At 38.0% G+C, this 16498-nt stretch overlaps 1 protein-coding gene and 1 long non-coding RNA gene across 4 annotated transcripts in view; one reads left to right on the top strand and one right to left on the bottom strand.

Annotated features, from left to right (window-relative positions):
• Nucleotides 1-14412, top strand: LOC145978011 (uncharacterized). 2 transcript variants are annotated; one of them, XR_014440646.1, is made up of 5 exons: nt 1-331; nt 4816-4917; nt 11003-11123; nt 12830-12979; nt 14278-14412. It is a non-coding gene; the product is annotated as an uncharacterized LOC145978011 (long non-coding RNA). The 2 variants fall into 2 exon arrangements; XR_014440645.1 differs by lacking the exon at nt 1-331 and adding an exon at nt 1562-1664.
• Nucleotides 14067-16498, bottom strand: part of LOC145978010 (uncharacterized) — a 27471-nt gene continuing 25039 nt past the window's right edge. For both annotated transcript variants that reach the window (XR_014440643.1, XM_083110388.1), the window contains one exon: nt 14067-14357. Coding sequence is in view for 1 of the 2 variants with exons in the window: in XM_083110388.1 (XP_082966514.1) it covers nt 14295-14357 (63 nt within the window). In the remaining variant the exon portion in view is untranslated. The remainder of the gene's footprint in view (nt 14358-16498) is intronic.

Here is a 16498-nt window from a genome sequence, read left to right on the forward strand (position 1 = left end):
AATTTGCCGTTGCGTAGAAACGAATTTTCGTTTCGTCTCCCTTTCTCTTAGCATCACGTGTTCTACCCTGCTCGAAAACCTTCGCTATTGTTGCCATATTCTCATTCCATTCCTGGACACACTCGCGCAAACTTCATTGAAAACAATTGAACAGCGCTCCAGCTCGCGGTTCCCACCGGTCAGCAGGGACGGCAATGTGGCAATATAGCACGGCGTAGTCGTTGCTTCTTTTATGCAGTGCATGTTCATTGGCTAGCTAGTAACTAGTGTTGCCAACTGTAATAATGAAGCACTATTTCTGTCACGGAAGGGGAAAGCAAGTAAAGTGGCGGTGAGTTTTGTTGGATTGGAAGCACCATATTTTTATTTTATACTAAGTATTTGACCGGTTTGACGTTGTGTGCGTGTATTGCGTGTGTGTATGTAAAAGTGTGTGTTTGCTAATGAACGTTAAATTCCATAATGCCTCCAGTTCTGTCGAAGTTGAAATCAAAAACCTTGCATAGCCAAGCTCGGGAAATTCTAAGCAATTCAACTCTGGCTCCGGCAGGTGTTCTTGTAGAAATTGCATAGAGGAGGCTGTCATTTTTGATGCTTAATGCGATACATATTGTTTTCTGTGTTAAAATTGCCATGCTTTGATGGGTGACCAAGTTCATAGCAGGGCCGGCGGAAGGGGAGGGCGAACCGAGCGGCAAAATTTGAAGATAAGAAAAAAATAAGCCTATTGAAAACTGTGATCGAGCGAGATATTCTTTTGCGCTGAATAGTATTGAAATAGCATAAGAAGTCACATTATTTATTTTATATTTTGATGTTTTAGTTAGGAATATATTGATTTTCAATTTTCCGTTGCTGCGTAATGACCGGGGGGGGGGGGTCGAAATAGAGCGGCATCTGCCGCCACCTCCCAGGGAGGCAAAATGACTAGCGCCGGCCCTGGTTCATAACAAAAGAAAAAGCCGCGCAGCTTATCGTCTAGTGGCAGTATATGTACTTGTTATTGTTGTCGAAGCCGGCATCCTTTGTAAATGTACAATAAAGGCAACCGACTGTCGCAGATCTGAGAGAGGAAATAATAATACTGTTTGAGGAGGAGTGTTATGGTGCAGTTGTAGCGGTTTAACACGCTGGCATGTTATTATCTGCCGTTGCAGTTCCATACCAGTGTATACGGGTTTTGGGAGTGAAAAGTTAGAACGCCACCAGTGCATTAATGCAATGAAAAATAATATATATATATTTTTTATTTTGTTTGAAATCACTCAAATAAGGAATCGTATGAAGAAGTCTTCTTTGCAGCATTTTTGGTAATTTTACTTATGTGTTAGTTCATATTTTGCGAATTTTTAGTCCATATGTATGTAGCTACATACAAAGCCACTTGTTAATACATATTAATCCTAGTCCTGGTATAATGCATGACGTTTAAAACTCAACGTTAGATAGACCTGAATTCTCTAATTTTATTGTTGTACGTAACAGCTGTGCATCGGCGCACTGCAGCGATTTTTCTATCTGCTCCATTAGCAACACTGCTTCTTTAGTTGTTTCGCGCATCGCACGGCAGAATTAACTGCGCTGGACTCTACCAAATACAAAATTTGGTCTACAGAGTCTGAATAAGACCTTGCTAGAAGGTCGAAATGTAACGTTTAGTTTAGGTAAATTTCTTATCTCCGGTAAACGGCTGAAATTTGCTAGTTCATTTAATTTCAATATTCGTACTTACGTATTCTTCATTGAGAAACATTGCTGAAGGTGGCATTTAGCTTATTCCAGTATATTTGAAATCTTGTTAAATGACAAAGATATGAAAGAAATTGGGTGGAATGTGACCTACTGTGACGAGTTTCAAAGAACATGAATTAGAATTTATGTTAATTGTGCATGTTTCTTGCCTGTTTTACCCAGTGGCGACACCTGAGAGGGAAATCCTATAGCTAGCCCGAATATGTATTTTGGCCCAAGTTTTGATTGTTTAATTAAGAATTTATCATGGTGCACAGGTATTTTTAACATGGTTCGATTTGTAATTATGTCTGTTAACATATGATTCAGTCTTAGTGACTACTTACTGCGAGTTTTCTGAAGAACGATTGGTAAAAATTTACTATCCTTCGGACACCTCTAATTTTTTCGTTTCGTCAATATTTGACGTTCGTACTTACGTATCTGCTTCGCGGAACATTCCTGAAGGTGTATCAATGTTGTTTTGATTTAATTAATTGCAATTTTTCACATTACCAGTACGTCTTTCTGATAGGCCTTTTCGCTTGCCTGAGACACACTAACCTAACCACGTGCCAATGGTTCATGGGGCTAGCACCAATGGTTCGCAATTATTTCCAATTTCTAGATCCTGATACTAACACGACACCAAATTTTAACTATGTTTCCTAACCTAACAGAACTAATCTAACCACGCGCCAATGGTTCGCAATTATTTCCAAATTCTAGATCCTGACACTAACTCGACACCAAATTTTAACTATGTTTCCTAACCTAACAGAACTAACATATCCACGTGCCAATGGTTCGTGGGGCTAGCTGTTCTCCATCGGAGAATTAATTTTCAACAATTTTTTCACATTACCAGTACGTCTTTCTGATAGGCCTTTTCGCTTGCCTGAGACACACTAACCTAACCATGTGCCAATGGTTCATGGGGCTAGCACCAATGGTTCGCAATTATTTCCAATTTCTAGATCCTGATACTAACACGACACCAAATTTTAACTATGTTTCCTAACCTAACAGAACTAATCTAACCACGCGCCAATGGTTCGCAATTATTTCCAAATTCTAGATCCTGACATTAACTCGACACCAAATTTTAACTATGTTTCCTAACCTAACAGAACTAACATATCCACGTGCCAATGGTTCGTGGGGCTAGCTGTTCTCCATCGGAGAATTAATTTTCAACAAACAACATGAATTTCAGCTATGAAACATTCCCACATCACACAAAACACCTTCCCGATGTTCGACAATGCTACAGGAACTTATTACGGTAAGTAGTTTCATTAAAATTTCGGTAACCACCAAACGTCTCTAATTCTCTTATTTTCGTATTTTTCACATTGATACTTACATATTCTGCATTCGTAAGGATTCTTCTATTTCGCGTTTCGTTTTTTGCAGGCAAATAATCTCAATTTTCGAAATATCGAGTATTTTTATTTTGTTCGCTTTTGCTTGCGTTACATGCGATATGGCGGAGAAATCTTGGTACTAGTTTACTATCCTTCGGACACACTTATTTATTTTTACAGAAGAAACTACTTAAGTTCCTGTAGCATTGTCGAACATCGGGAAAGTGTGATGTGGGAATGTTTCATAGCTGAAATTCATGTTGTTCGTTGAAAATTAATTCTCCGACGGAGAATAGCTAGCCCCACGAACCATTGGCGCGTGGATAGGTTAGTTCTGTTAGGTTAGGAAACATAGAAAAAATTTGGTGTCGTGTTAGTATCAGGATCTAGAAATTGGAAATAATTGCGAACCATTGGCGCTAGCCCCACGAATCATTGGCGCTAGCCCCACAAACCATTGGCGCGTGGTTAGGTTAGTTCTGTTAGGTTAGGAAACATAGTTCAAATTTCATCAAAACAACGTTGATACACCTTCAGGAGTGTTCCGCGAAGCAGATACGTAAGTACGTATGTCAAAAATTGACGAAACGAAAAAATTAGAGGTGTCCGAAGGATAGTATATTTTTACCGTGGGGCTATGTACGAAATCTGTCCGAAGGATAGTAACCAAGTACCGAAATCTTGACGAGCGTAGTCCATGATCAGTGGTTATGCAGTGTTGCACCCTTCTTCATAGAAAAATACCTACTTTCGTGTTACTGATTTTGTATTTTTTCCAGGTTCAAAAACTCCACGAACCATGCACGGCAAGGTTAGGTTAGGAAACATAGTTAAATTTGTTTTTCAAAATTAGAATTTTTTTTTGGGTTCAAAAACCCCACGAACCATTCATAAATAGCCCCACAAACCATTCACGGATAGCCCATAAATAGCCCCACGAACCATTCATAAATAGCCTTAGAGATACTGGGCGAAAGGGGAGGTTATAACCCCCATCAACCTCACATTGAGCACGCCACTGATCCTGTGCACGTCATGTTGTCGCAAGTTCGTAATCAGAAATGATGAACAGTAACTCACGTTTATTTACGTTCTAGAACTGTTACACAGTTACAAAACCGCGTATTTGGAAACACTGGCCGGTTGATACGTCATGAAACGCTCGCAAATATTTGGTTCACGTAGTAGACGGACATCAAGGGAACAGCTTTCGTGCATCAGAGTGACATTAATGTCGAAAATTACATGATTTACCGGCAAAAAAAATTTCAACGAGGTGAAAACAAACATCCAAGACCTTCCTAAAGTATAAATAAAGGCATTTCGGTAAGTACTTTCTCCTGTAAAATTGAAGAAATACGTTTTGGGGATACGAAAATTTTACCGTAGTTTCTTCTGTAAAAATAAATAAATGTGTCCGAAGGATAGTAAACAAGTACCGAACGATTTTTCCCTCCCGTATACTTGCAGTGTCACTGTTTTTATGTTGCAATGCAATATTAAAACGTAAAATATCAAGGCAGGTTTATTTCAATTCACCTGTAAATATAGTTGCCAAACTAAAGTCTTTCAGTCTTTCAAGAACATAATGAATGATTTCAATTTCTAAGTAGATGTATAAAACTGTTCGTCACATCAGCAAATTGTGTGCAATATATGAAATTAAAAGTAGATTGTCTTGCAATGGAAGCTAATATGCCATGTTTTATTCTTCCAGTCTTCTTCATAGCACGGTCGGTTGGTTGCTGTGACCATAAATGTAATGGAAGTTGCATGAAAGATCCTGGAAAATTGCAGTTGGGACAACAAACTTCATCATGTGAGTAATTTATTTTTCATCTCATGTTTTTAATATTGATTTGATTTCCTTTGGGCTGTTGACCGAGTGTACCCTCATGAAAATTGGGTAATTATGCGATATTGCCCGAACACCTCTCACTCATTTATTTCGTTAATTTTAGCATTGATACTTACCTATTCTGCATTGCGGAAGATTCTTTACTGTGAAGTTATGCCTTTTTCCATAAAATAGTGTCAACTTTTCATATTACGAGTCATTATTTGTCTTCCTTGTTCTGCTTGTGTAACAGACAATATGGCGTGCACTCGTCATGGATCATCGTGCGTCGTGCTTGTGTTTTGTCGATTTGGAGTGGGTTTGCAGTGTTTCAACCTTCTTCACAGAAAAATACCTATTTTCGTGTTTATTATGTCATCACAAACCATTGACGGCATTCACGATAGCCCCATTTCCGGCAAGGTTAGGTTAGGTAAGCATAGTTTAAAAAAAAAAAAAGGCATGTTTGGAAACACTGGCAAGACCATGTGACTTTCGACGCTCGCGCAGGTGGCCGCGGTGGCTCAGTCGGTAACGTGTCTGACTATACCTGCCGCAAAATTAGTTTGGTATTGACGCTTGGGAAGCACATGTTGAAATCGGGTCTACGGCACTGCGGGAGGGTGGGTTGCTGGCATGCGAGCCAATCAAAATCTTCCCAGTGCTTCACCCAAACCCTGGTTACCTAGCAACAGAAAACGTTTATCCCGGTGTTGCCGCTTATCGGGCGATTCTTCCGGCGATCAGATTTCATGTTGTTGGGAGAGGACATGTTGTTTGTTTGTTGCATTGCTGTGATATTTTAACCGGTCCGTTGTTTAGTGTTTATTGAATTTAGAGTATTCTTTGTTGTATCTAGCATGTTGTTTTAGTTGTTATTTTTTGTACATAATTTTCTGTGTTCTTGAGTGTGTCGTGAGCTTGTGTGAAGAATGTCAAGCACAGGAGGCAATACTCGAGATGACAATGTACCAAAAAGGCTATGCACTAAAAGAAAAAGGAATTCTTCTCAAAGGACAAATGCGGGAGATGGTTTGTTCTGAGTGCAAATAATTTGAGCAAGAGAAAAACAATGGGGCTCCAATCATTTCTGTAAATAAAGTTCTGGACAGGACTGTTGCTGATTTCGGCGTGTCTAAGAACACTATTGTTACCACAGGGAAAGAAAAATATAATGTGGTAGAAATAAATAAATAAATGCGAGGCTTCAAAATTGGAAACCCCAGGAAAGAAGAGGAATATCAATAAACGCGTGACAAATTTAGATACCTTTCAGCAAGATGCTATTCGTCGCCATATTTACTCTTATTATAATAATATATTATATAATTATAGAAGGAAAGATTATTCCACTGTTGGGAAACTGCGAGTTTCGTTGAAATATTCGGCATTTTTTCAAGGTGGGGAAACATCTTTAACGACAGTCATAAAATATCTGGGATTTTCATACAAAAAAAAAAAATAATGGACGCAAAATAAAGTATGTAGGCATATGGGGATGTGGAGGTAAAGCTCCACACATTCTCGACGTCGACCTAGGCCATATTATGGAGGTGATGTGGTTCACCAACCGCCTTTACCGCAGGTTTGCCCCAGGTACTCACTTGGGCTGAGTCGACCCCGGAGCCGCTCGGGATATTTGAATAAGTTCCACAAACCACCGCGGGTCTCACACGTGAAAGTCAGACGCCCCACCAACTCAGTTGCGGTATAATTGGAAGACGGGCAGACTTTAACGGGGACTTCGGAAAGAAATGATTATTGAAAGTCTATATACAGAATGGATTGAAAAGGTAACCTGTAAACAATGCTCGTTTCGTTAATTCGTTCATGTTGTAAGGGAGATGGAAATGAAGAGAGAAAACAACAACACATTCATCATTGTTGTCATCATTGTTATTCCGTTTTCCTCGAAAAAAATAACACATTTCATCATTGTTCCTTTTCATAACACGTTTTCCTCGACACAGCGTCAGACGGCTGCACTGCGTACCGTACCGTACCGTACCGCACGATATGGCAACACCGTGACGCGTGTTCATTCAGCTCTCAATACCAAACTAATTTTGCGGCAGGATACCATGCTCAAGGTCCCGGGTTCGATCCCCGACCGGTTCAAATCCTGGAACTTTTCTAACGGAAGCGGGCCCGGCGCCCACCCAGCATCGAATAACATGGGTACCTGGGGGAAACCCTGGGGGGTAAAGGCGGTCAGGGGCGTGATGCTGATCACATCACCCCCACTCACGACCGGATCAAGAAAGTGTGGGGCGTTACCCCCACACCCCCTATACGCCTTCATGGCGTGGTGCTAAGCACAGGGGAGAACTTTACCTTTTTTATTTTTACAGAAAATGCAATCCTTACATAAAAAGTGATTATTTCTCGTTCTGCAGCATTCTATGGTGAAGTTTTCAGTTTCCACGAAAGAAAATACCTCGAAGAACTTCGACAATGCTACAGAAAGTGATTTCAGTAAGTAGTCTGTCCTGTAAATTTGAAGAAATCCGTTCGGGCGGTATCGCATATTTACCAAAAATTGCACTGATTTTTTTTATTTTTTATTATTCACTAGAATTTAATATTTTATGCAACATAAAATTTATTTCAAGATGCGGAAATAGAGTTGCCATACATCCTGTTTTTGGACCTAGTGGAATGTGTCCTCTTCATATTTATCTGAATGCTTCATTTGTCCCATTCTGGGCCTTTGTTTTAAGTCAGTTTTATCTTGGCTAAAGTAGTCTCTTGGAAGCTTTTCCAGCTGACGTTTGCATTCTGTAAATGTGACATAGTTAAAATTAAAACCACTAGAGGGTATAGCAGCAAGAATTCTGATTTTATCAATAGATTTTCGTAGAAAATCACATGCATTCGCGTTAAAATAGATCAAAACTACATTCCCCAACTTCAACAACGCTACAGAGAATGATTTGCGTAAGTACTTTCTCCTGTAAATTTGAAGAAATCCGTCTCACCTATAGTAAAGTGTTACCCACTTATGTAAAATTGTTTCGTTCATTGCTGTTAATTTAAAGTTATTTAAGTGAGTTGTTCATATGTTGCAACCATGCCCAACAATCAAGTGAGAACAAGGTAAAGAGGAAAGTATTTATACTTTATTGTAAGAAATGAAGTAAACATATTGTGCTAGACAGTTACATGGTGAGATTTCTTCCTTTTGTAGTGATGTAGAATAAAAACAACCATCACTGCCATCTCCTTCTGCTATAATTTACGCCTTCCCATTCAGTGTTTTCTTGTGAACTGGAAGTAATACACTTATTGGCTGCCATGGCATCCGTACCACGAAACTCTGTTTACACAGTTTTGTATAGTTTCATAGCCCCAGTAATGCAAATAGCAGACCAAATTAATGTGATAGGAGTTCAGTCATAGGGGCGTTCCACGAAAAGTGGTCCTACTGGATGTTAATAACAAAATGAATTAATATGGAAGTTATAGTTTTTAATTGCATTAAGGCTTAGATATTTGTGCATGCATATAATTTACACATTTCACCAATAACGGTTACTTGCGTCTGCAGCTAATATGCTTCACACACAAATGAAGTCAAATTTGCTAGATTTTTAAAGCACCACATGCGTAACACACGTTTGTTAATGCTTTCCATGCGTTACAATTTTGACCTTCAAATTTATTATGAAGGAATAATATTTAGAAAATTACACAGAAATATAATTGTAGCCTATAATGTGCTTAACATCACAGATTTTGTCTCATTGTCGTAGGACTTACCAGAGCTGAGAAAAAAAAGTTGCCGCTGTTGCTTACGAATGGAGAAAATGACGCGCGCCATGATAAAAAAATGCCCGCCATCTTCAAATCGGTGATAGTAAAAATAAAATAAGAGTGGTTCTGAACTGTCAATATATGAGGCTCACACCCCACAAAAAATAAACTTTTTTAAAAATGGTCAAGCAACCAGGTTGTATGAATTCATATGGATTGACCCTGATACAGATATTTATATTACACAGAAAAAGATGGACAATATTCAATCATAGGGTCTACTGTACATTCCACTCCGCGGCCGAAACAATAAAACTCCCCTTTGTTCCCAAAACTTGGGAGCTGTTAACCTTTTACGCAGATGCGGAGGGAATTTGCATAATGACATCAAAGTCACAGATTTCTGTATAAATGGAAGATCGCAACAGGGGCAAGGAAGGTACAGATAAAGAAGCTCCCCTGTGAAGGAACTTTCTAAAGTCTAGAGAAGAGAATCTCCTAAATACTTGCCGCTACTTAAGACTACTTCTTATAAATAAGATGAACAAATGAATGGCTTATTGCAGAAAGGGACCTGAGTCACTTTTGCACAATTCTGAGAAAAACAAGAAAAATCGTATAATATTGAGAGTGTAAGAAAGAAATGTGCCGTTGTTGGCTCAAATATTCAGCATAAAGAAAAGTTAATTTTGAAACCCTCAATGCGCCCCTCTGCAGTATGCTGCTAGAGACAGTGGAGATGAAAAGGTTATGACTCGGGTACCTTTCTGCAATAAAAGTGGAAACTTTGAGAAATAAGACGAGAAATATCCTACAAACGCCCGTTTGTCGTTGCCTCATACGCTAGGTTAGGTTAGGTTATATATAAATTATAGATTCATCAATGAATGACAGTGTACTGCACTTTCTGGACTTTATTGTCGGTGTTTGAAATACAATAATGTACGATAATGTACAATGCAACTGGGAACGTACGTGGCGTAGGAATTACAATTCTTGCACCTTTGGACAGGTAGAAGGTGTGAGACGTCATACCTTTGATGACTTCGGAAACCTTGACAGTACTCTTATGTTCAACATAGTATTCAAAGTAATGATACTTGGAAATCTGAAAATACTGCCTATTCTTGTAGGAACACATGGTAGTTTTCACAGATGCCACATTTTTTTTTTTGTAGACATGAGGCCACCACGTTGCGAAATCAATAAGTTTCACAGTATTTTTACCGCCCGAGCTGTATTACAGATTAGCGTACACAGTTCGTACAACGTATAAATACGGCTAAGTTTATTGCAGAAAAGGACCCGAGTCAGTGACTCAGGTACCTTTCTGCATTAAAGAACACTTTTCACTGTGCATTTTCTTGGCTATATCCTCGTGTGACTGACGTCCTTTCTGCACTAAAAGATGTGTCTGTAACTAGGAAAATAAAAAATACCATTAACTCCGATTCCTCAAAATGTGACCCAGGTCCCTTTCTGCAATAAGCCATTCAAATGTAGTAGCTGCTGTTCATGATCCCTGAATTTATTCATCTAAGTTGTGAGGAAAATAATATCTGCTGTCTGCAAACAAATATCACAAAATAGTTTTACCCAATGTCAAGGGGGCTGACTGTAGTTCCAGGGGGGGCTGAGCCCCCCTGGCCCCTGCCTGGCTACGGGCCTGCACTTCTGTCTCAGTTGAGGTTAGGCACTGTCCAGTGACTATTTTGAGATTTGATTTTAAATAGGTTCATGACATACCTCCATATTTTCAATTACGAGCATCTCAAGGTACTTGATTTTTTAAAAGAAAGGAAGGCAAAATAATGTTTGTATATTTGGGGAAGGGGGGCTTTCTCCTTCCACAGACAGATTAAGGCGGTAGGGGTCACTTTTCCCTGATGATCATAAGGTAATTGTCATGTATCAGACAAGAAAAGAAGGACAATTTACTGTATCCGATTGATTGTACTGTTAGAGGAAATCAGATTCCTACGATTGTGCAGAATTGTTGTTTTGTTTCAGTTATATCTGCTTTACTTTGTAGGGGAATGTACAGTGGGATCCATGAGTATTACCGTGCAAATTGTCCATGACTTACATCCTATGTGTTTCAAAGCGATGGATTTTTATGTATGGTGGTGCAGAAGTTGTCAACACCTTGTTTTGAGTTTTCCTTTAATTTTCGAAGCTCTTATTGGGTTAAATAAAGTGCACGAACATGGTGATGGACAATTTGCATGGTAATTCTCATGGATCCCACTGTACAGGTATTTTTACAGTTACAGCATTGTGATTGCAGATTTTTAAGAATTCTTTTGTTCATCAGGGCATGGACTACAGGTCCGCATTCCATGATGCAGTTGTCTGGGAATATCAAGATGATGAGGATCTTTACAAACTCCCCTGAACCTTACAATCCTGAAGAATGAAACTTCTCATTGATGCAGGTGTGTACAAAGTGGATATTTATTTGGCCTGGTCTTGCTGTTAGTTTACAATGTAGCTGAATAGTTAATCTCTCTTGGAAATTTTAAACTTTGGTGTTTTCTGGTGCAGAAAAACCGTGGTAATGCCGGTCATGCATAAATATGTTTGTGGACTTCACAGTTACTGTTGCCAAGTTTTAACCTCTTAACTGGGTATGACGTAATACTCCGTTCTGGCTCTACTGATTTATAATGGGCATGACGGGATACTACGTTCTCATGTTCTTACTGCTGATATCTGTTGTGTATGACGAGATACTTCGTACAATTACTTTCTTCTTTGTTTCACCAGATGGCTCTGACTTCCAGACTGTTGTAACCGTTAGAGTTAGCGGGAAGCAACGAACACAGCCCGACGTTCAGTTCTATCGCGTATGCAATAATGGCTCAGGCAAATCGGAAGCGACGGCGTGTTTTTCCTGCTGAGGAAATCCGAGATATATTGTAGTTGTAAATCTCGCATATTGTAAAAAGTACAAGAAGGACCAATAAAAGAATAAACAATACCTAAATGGTATGCCATGGAGCACAGAAATATTAACTCAAATATTGGTTTACGAAATTCATCAATTTATCAACAAAAATTCCCAGGGCAGATTGGGCTTTCGATGAGGAAATTACCCAGTTAAGAGGTTAAGGGATCCTGGGTTCAATACCCGGTCGAGGCACATGGCACAGTGGTTCAGATCCCACTTTAAACTGTAGGTCCAGTCTCAATTAGCCTACCTGTGCATAAAGTGGACTTAAAAAACACATTTAAATGTTGCCAACTTTTACATCCTTAAATCGTGCAATGCTTTAAGGAGGTTTCTGTCTTAACAGATGATATTTTTAATGTAGTCCTTTGAAATGCAAATTATTCTTTTATACTAGTTTGGGGGGAAAATTGCTACTTCGCATATTGCCATCTGGGGATCATGGAAGCTAATCTGTCCACTTGTGGGCACCAGTAGCAAATTAACTTGCACCTTCAGCCAACAATAGGAAAGGATGGTGTCTTTTCAAGCAGTAGAAGGGCATGGGCTCCAATGTTCATTTTTGCTGTTTGAGAGACATAGTATGGGATTGTTCCCAGACTTATGTTATTCATGTGTTGCATAGCCAGTTGATATTGTACATCTGCTCATGGTGAAAATGCAATAAAAGTCAGATGGGTACAAAATGTGGTGTTCAGGCTTGGAATTGCAACATAGCTCTTGAGCTGCAGGTGAACAACACAGTTATAATGTAAATCTTTCATAACATTAGTTCAGAAACTATAAATTAACGTTTCAATAGAGAATGATATGGCAAACTTAAAATGGAGGAATGATGTTAGATAATTTTTGTGAGGTTTAGAACACTGGCCCGGGTAGTAGTAGTGTTAAGTATGAGCACAAGGTGCAAACTATGGTGCTGTGCTTTCAACTCAGACTGCGGGATGGCATGTGTTCACAGCCTGTGTATAAGACCAGTGACATCGTGAGGAAATGCGGAGCTACAAGTGAGTAGCATAACCTGGTTCAACGTGCTGACCCCCAAGTCACCCCATTACCTACCTCTAGGTAGGATTGTGTAAGGGAGATACACCAAGGCCCTTCTAATGCTGCTGAGCCATGGGTTAAAAAATACCCTTTTTAGGGTAATGTTACAAAGTTGTGCAATTTGAGTAATGATTGTTTTTGCAGGTGCAAATGTGAACTGTAATTCTCCAGTCTTTGGAACTTCTCTCCATGCTTTTGGTGTGCTGATCCCAACATCGTGATGTCTGATGCTGGTAAATTACCGGCCTCGAAGAAGGATGTGTGTGTAGTTTGTTGCTGCAATATGGAACAAGGGTGAGTTTAGTCACAACTATTGCTATTTCCGGATAGAACATGCTATAATCAGGATGGACAAAGTGCCTCTGGATAATAGCAGGTTCTGTCCAGCCTGTTGGAGTGATGAGGCTTTTCATTAAACTTTACCTTGAGCTGGGGAGGGCAACTGCACATGATTGCATCAAAAATAAAAGTCATTATTGACTAGGGACATTTTGGGAGGGGGGGGGGTCCTAGCTGAGGGTCAGGGTCACCTTTGGTCCAATATATAAAAAACAAAAGTCATATTTGACTTAGATAATTTTTTATTCAGCACCAACCAGTGATTAGCTAATACAATTTTGTTTTGTAATTATTTTTCTTCACCACGAATGGTTCATTTCAATTTGTTAGAGATGGGTGAAAGTAGAAAGCAGAAAGGTGATATGGGCACACCGGTCTTTTAGATTTATCTCTTAGCCTTCATGGCATTTTTAACTTCATGTATTTTTAAATTCCATATCCCATCACCCTCTTTTACCTAATCCTGGATTTTTTACTTATATGACGAAGTATTTTATATACTGAAAAGAGACCTGAAGAAGCGAAGCGTAGTCTGCAACAATTATACTCACTCACATAAGTTTTTTACTTTTTTTTTTTTTTTACTGTAAAAGAATATAATGAGGAAACGCACAGATTTCCAATATGTTCATGGGTGAAAGTATTATTTTCCTGTAGTTTACGGTTATTACAAGCATAAGAAAACAGTTTTTCTTTGTGACATTTCAGGAGAACACACGCTCCTTTCATCAGACATTTATTTTCATTTTGACTAAAGATAAAGTTATAACAATGGTTAGTAATTTTTTAAACAAAAAGAATCCATTATATAATGGATGTCGTCAATGTTACATTGTTGTAATATAGCAACTTAACTGTGAAAAAAGCAGTCTGTTTTATTTTTATTTCAGATTTTTTAAAATTATGAATCCCAAATATCATCATGTAATTCAAATTCATCATTGTTTTCACAAAGTCTCTGGATGTTTTCTGTTACATTAAATTAAAAAATAAAAAATGCTTACTTAATATTTTATTTTCAAAATCCAATGATACAAATGTGTATTAGCCCAAAAAAAATACCATAGACCTTCTCAAATTTATTACAACAGCCAATTACACAAGTTGTTACAGTTATGAATCTTGAGAGGGTTATTTTGTTCAGTGATTGTTTCCTTATAAAAACTCATGGCAGAGTGAGGAAACTTGTTTTAGCGGTATGTTAACAAATGCAATTAAATTCGTAAAATACAATCCAATCCTTATCTTTTCAGAATGCAAGTTCACATGGTCAGAGTTGTCTATGATACTGTGCCAGATGCACTGGGACCTCCCACAGTCTGCTCTTGGATACCTGGAAGAAAGGTCAGCATATTGTTCCAGAATGTTGGACAGATGTAAACTTGTAACTAGCTAATAAAAAAATAAAATACTTGTGTTGGCATTTTACCTTTCCCTTTCAATGATTAATGGAATTTTAGTAAATCATGTTTTCAGTCCAAAAAATCAGATATTTAATTTAATTTAATTTATTAGTGTACTAAAATATAAATGTCATATGGTGATATTTTTTTTTGAAATCCTTATTGTTCGGTTAACAGTTGTAAAAAATATCAAAAATATTGAATAATTTATAACGGAGATATAATTATTTTTCCAAGACCGTGCAGCTCACACTTGGAAGCTCTGAGAATGCAAGAAAGGATGTATCGTTGAAAATTTGAGGGGCTATAAAAATGAAACCAGAAAAGTTAGACAAAAAAAATAAAAAAAATATGTGGTTTCTCACCACCATGGAAGGATTAAATGTTCAAATTTTTATCAAAATCTGAGAGCATAGCTAATATGGTAACATGGTTCATTCTAAAAGTCTAATTTCAGTCCACATGCTATTATTGGGAGATATTACAATTTTATAGCAACAACTACATCAAGGAACAATGTTTAATGAAGAAATATCACACTGGGCTATTCAGTATTTTCAATAGCTGGAAAACATCACTCTCCTGTCAGTAGTTTAGTGCATGTCTCCACACATGCATACATCATCATATAAGATATATTTATTGTAGCGTTCGTTGTTCTCACACAAGTGAGATTCTGATAACCCTCGCTCAAGTGCAGGTGGAAGCAAATTAATATTTAAAATATTATGCCCCCACAATACACCCATGTGTATGAAAAATTATAAAACTTAGTAAGTTTATGCTACATATGATTGTTTCTCTAATGATTTTCTGCAGAGACCTCGGTGACTTTTTGAAGAAGTGGGATGTGACATTTTCATTTGGTGTCAAAGTTGAGGCATTCTTCCCTTCCCTCCAAATAAAATTTTAAGGAAATAATATTTGTTGTTCAATTGTACACACACCCCTCCCCCCTTTAGGGTCCAGTATTCCTAAAAGAAGAACGTCAAAGACAGGAAAAGATTGCAAAATGATGAATGAGTACTAAAAAAAAAAGTACACCTAATCCCCACCCACATTCGAAAATAAAAAAACTATTTGATTTGACTAAGCCAGAGATCCTGGGTTCAAATCTTGGCTTGGCCATAGGTGTTCTTTGTGTGTCCCTTCATCAATTTTATCATATCTTTGCGATTAGCCAAAAGCGAAGTAAAATAAACCAAATCGAGCAATCAATCAATGATTTGATTTCATTTTTGTTACTTAGCGTTGTTTTTTTGTCACATTTGGTTAATTGCGAAGATGATGCGATAAAATTAATGAAAGGACAAACACAAAGAACACCCATACCCAGGTCGGGGTTCGAACCCGGAACTCCTGGTGTCGTAGCATGCTGTGATAACCACTCCACCACGGTTGGTTGATTTGGTGTTTAAAGTACATTTTGTGCACAGAAACAAAACAGGTAGCAAAACACAACACACTTCTTTGTAGTTTCTTCAATGATATTCATTTCACTTTTTGAGTTGCGAGATACATTTTTCATTCAAAATTATTTAATTATTCACTGCAACACACAGGACAAGAATGCACACTCATTACGGGTTTGAATCCTGGCCTGGATTGTTCATATGAGGTCCCTTCATCATATCATCACTCATCCTCATTTTCGCGATAACCAAATGTGGCAGAAAAGCGAAGTAAAATAAACCAAACCAACAACAATATGAACGCACGTTCTCTTACTGAAATAAATACATCTGTATTTATGACTGTTAGAGGCCAAGAGTAGTATATTTAAATAAAACTGCTAAAACAAGTGTGAGAGAGAGCGTGAGAACTATTCGTAATTTAATCATTATATATTCCATATTTGAAAAAGAAAGCAAGCATAACATTATTGTTTGCACATAACACGTTCCCATTTCATAAATAATAAAACTACATCCCATATTATACATACGTACATATTGTACAACGTGTAAAAGGTTGTGTAAATACAGAGAACATAAGTACTGCAGAAAATTTTACCCTAATTTCTTTAGAGGATTTACAAAAAAATCTATGAGAAACAAATCCCCTATCTGTC

This window comes from Lepisma saccharinum, chromosome 24 (assembly GCF_977018435.1).
Source record: "Lepisma saccharinum chromosome 24, izLepSacc3.1, whole genome shotgun sequence".
In the NCBI taxonomy this organism is placed as follows: domain Eukaryota; kingdom Metazoa; phylum Arthropoda; class Insecta; order Zygentoma; family Lepismatidae; genus Lepisma; species Lepisma saccharinum.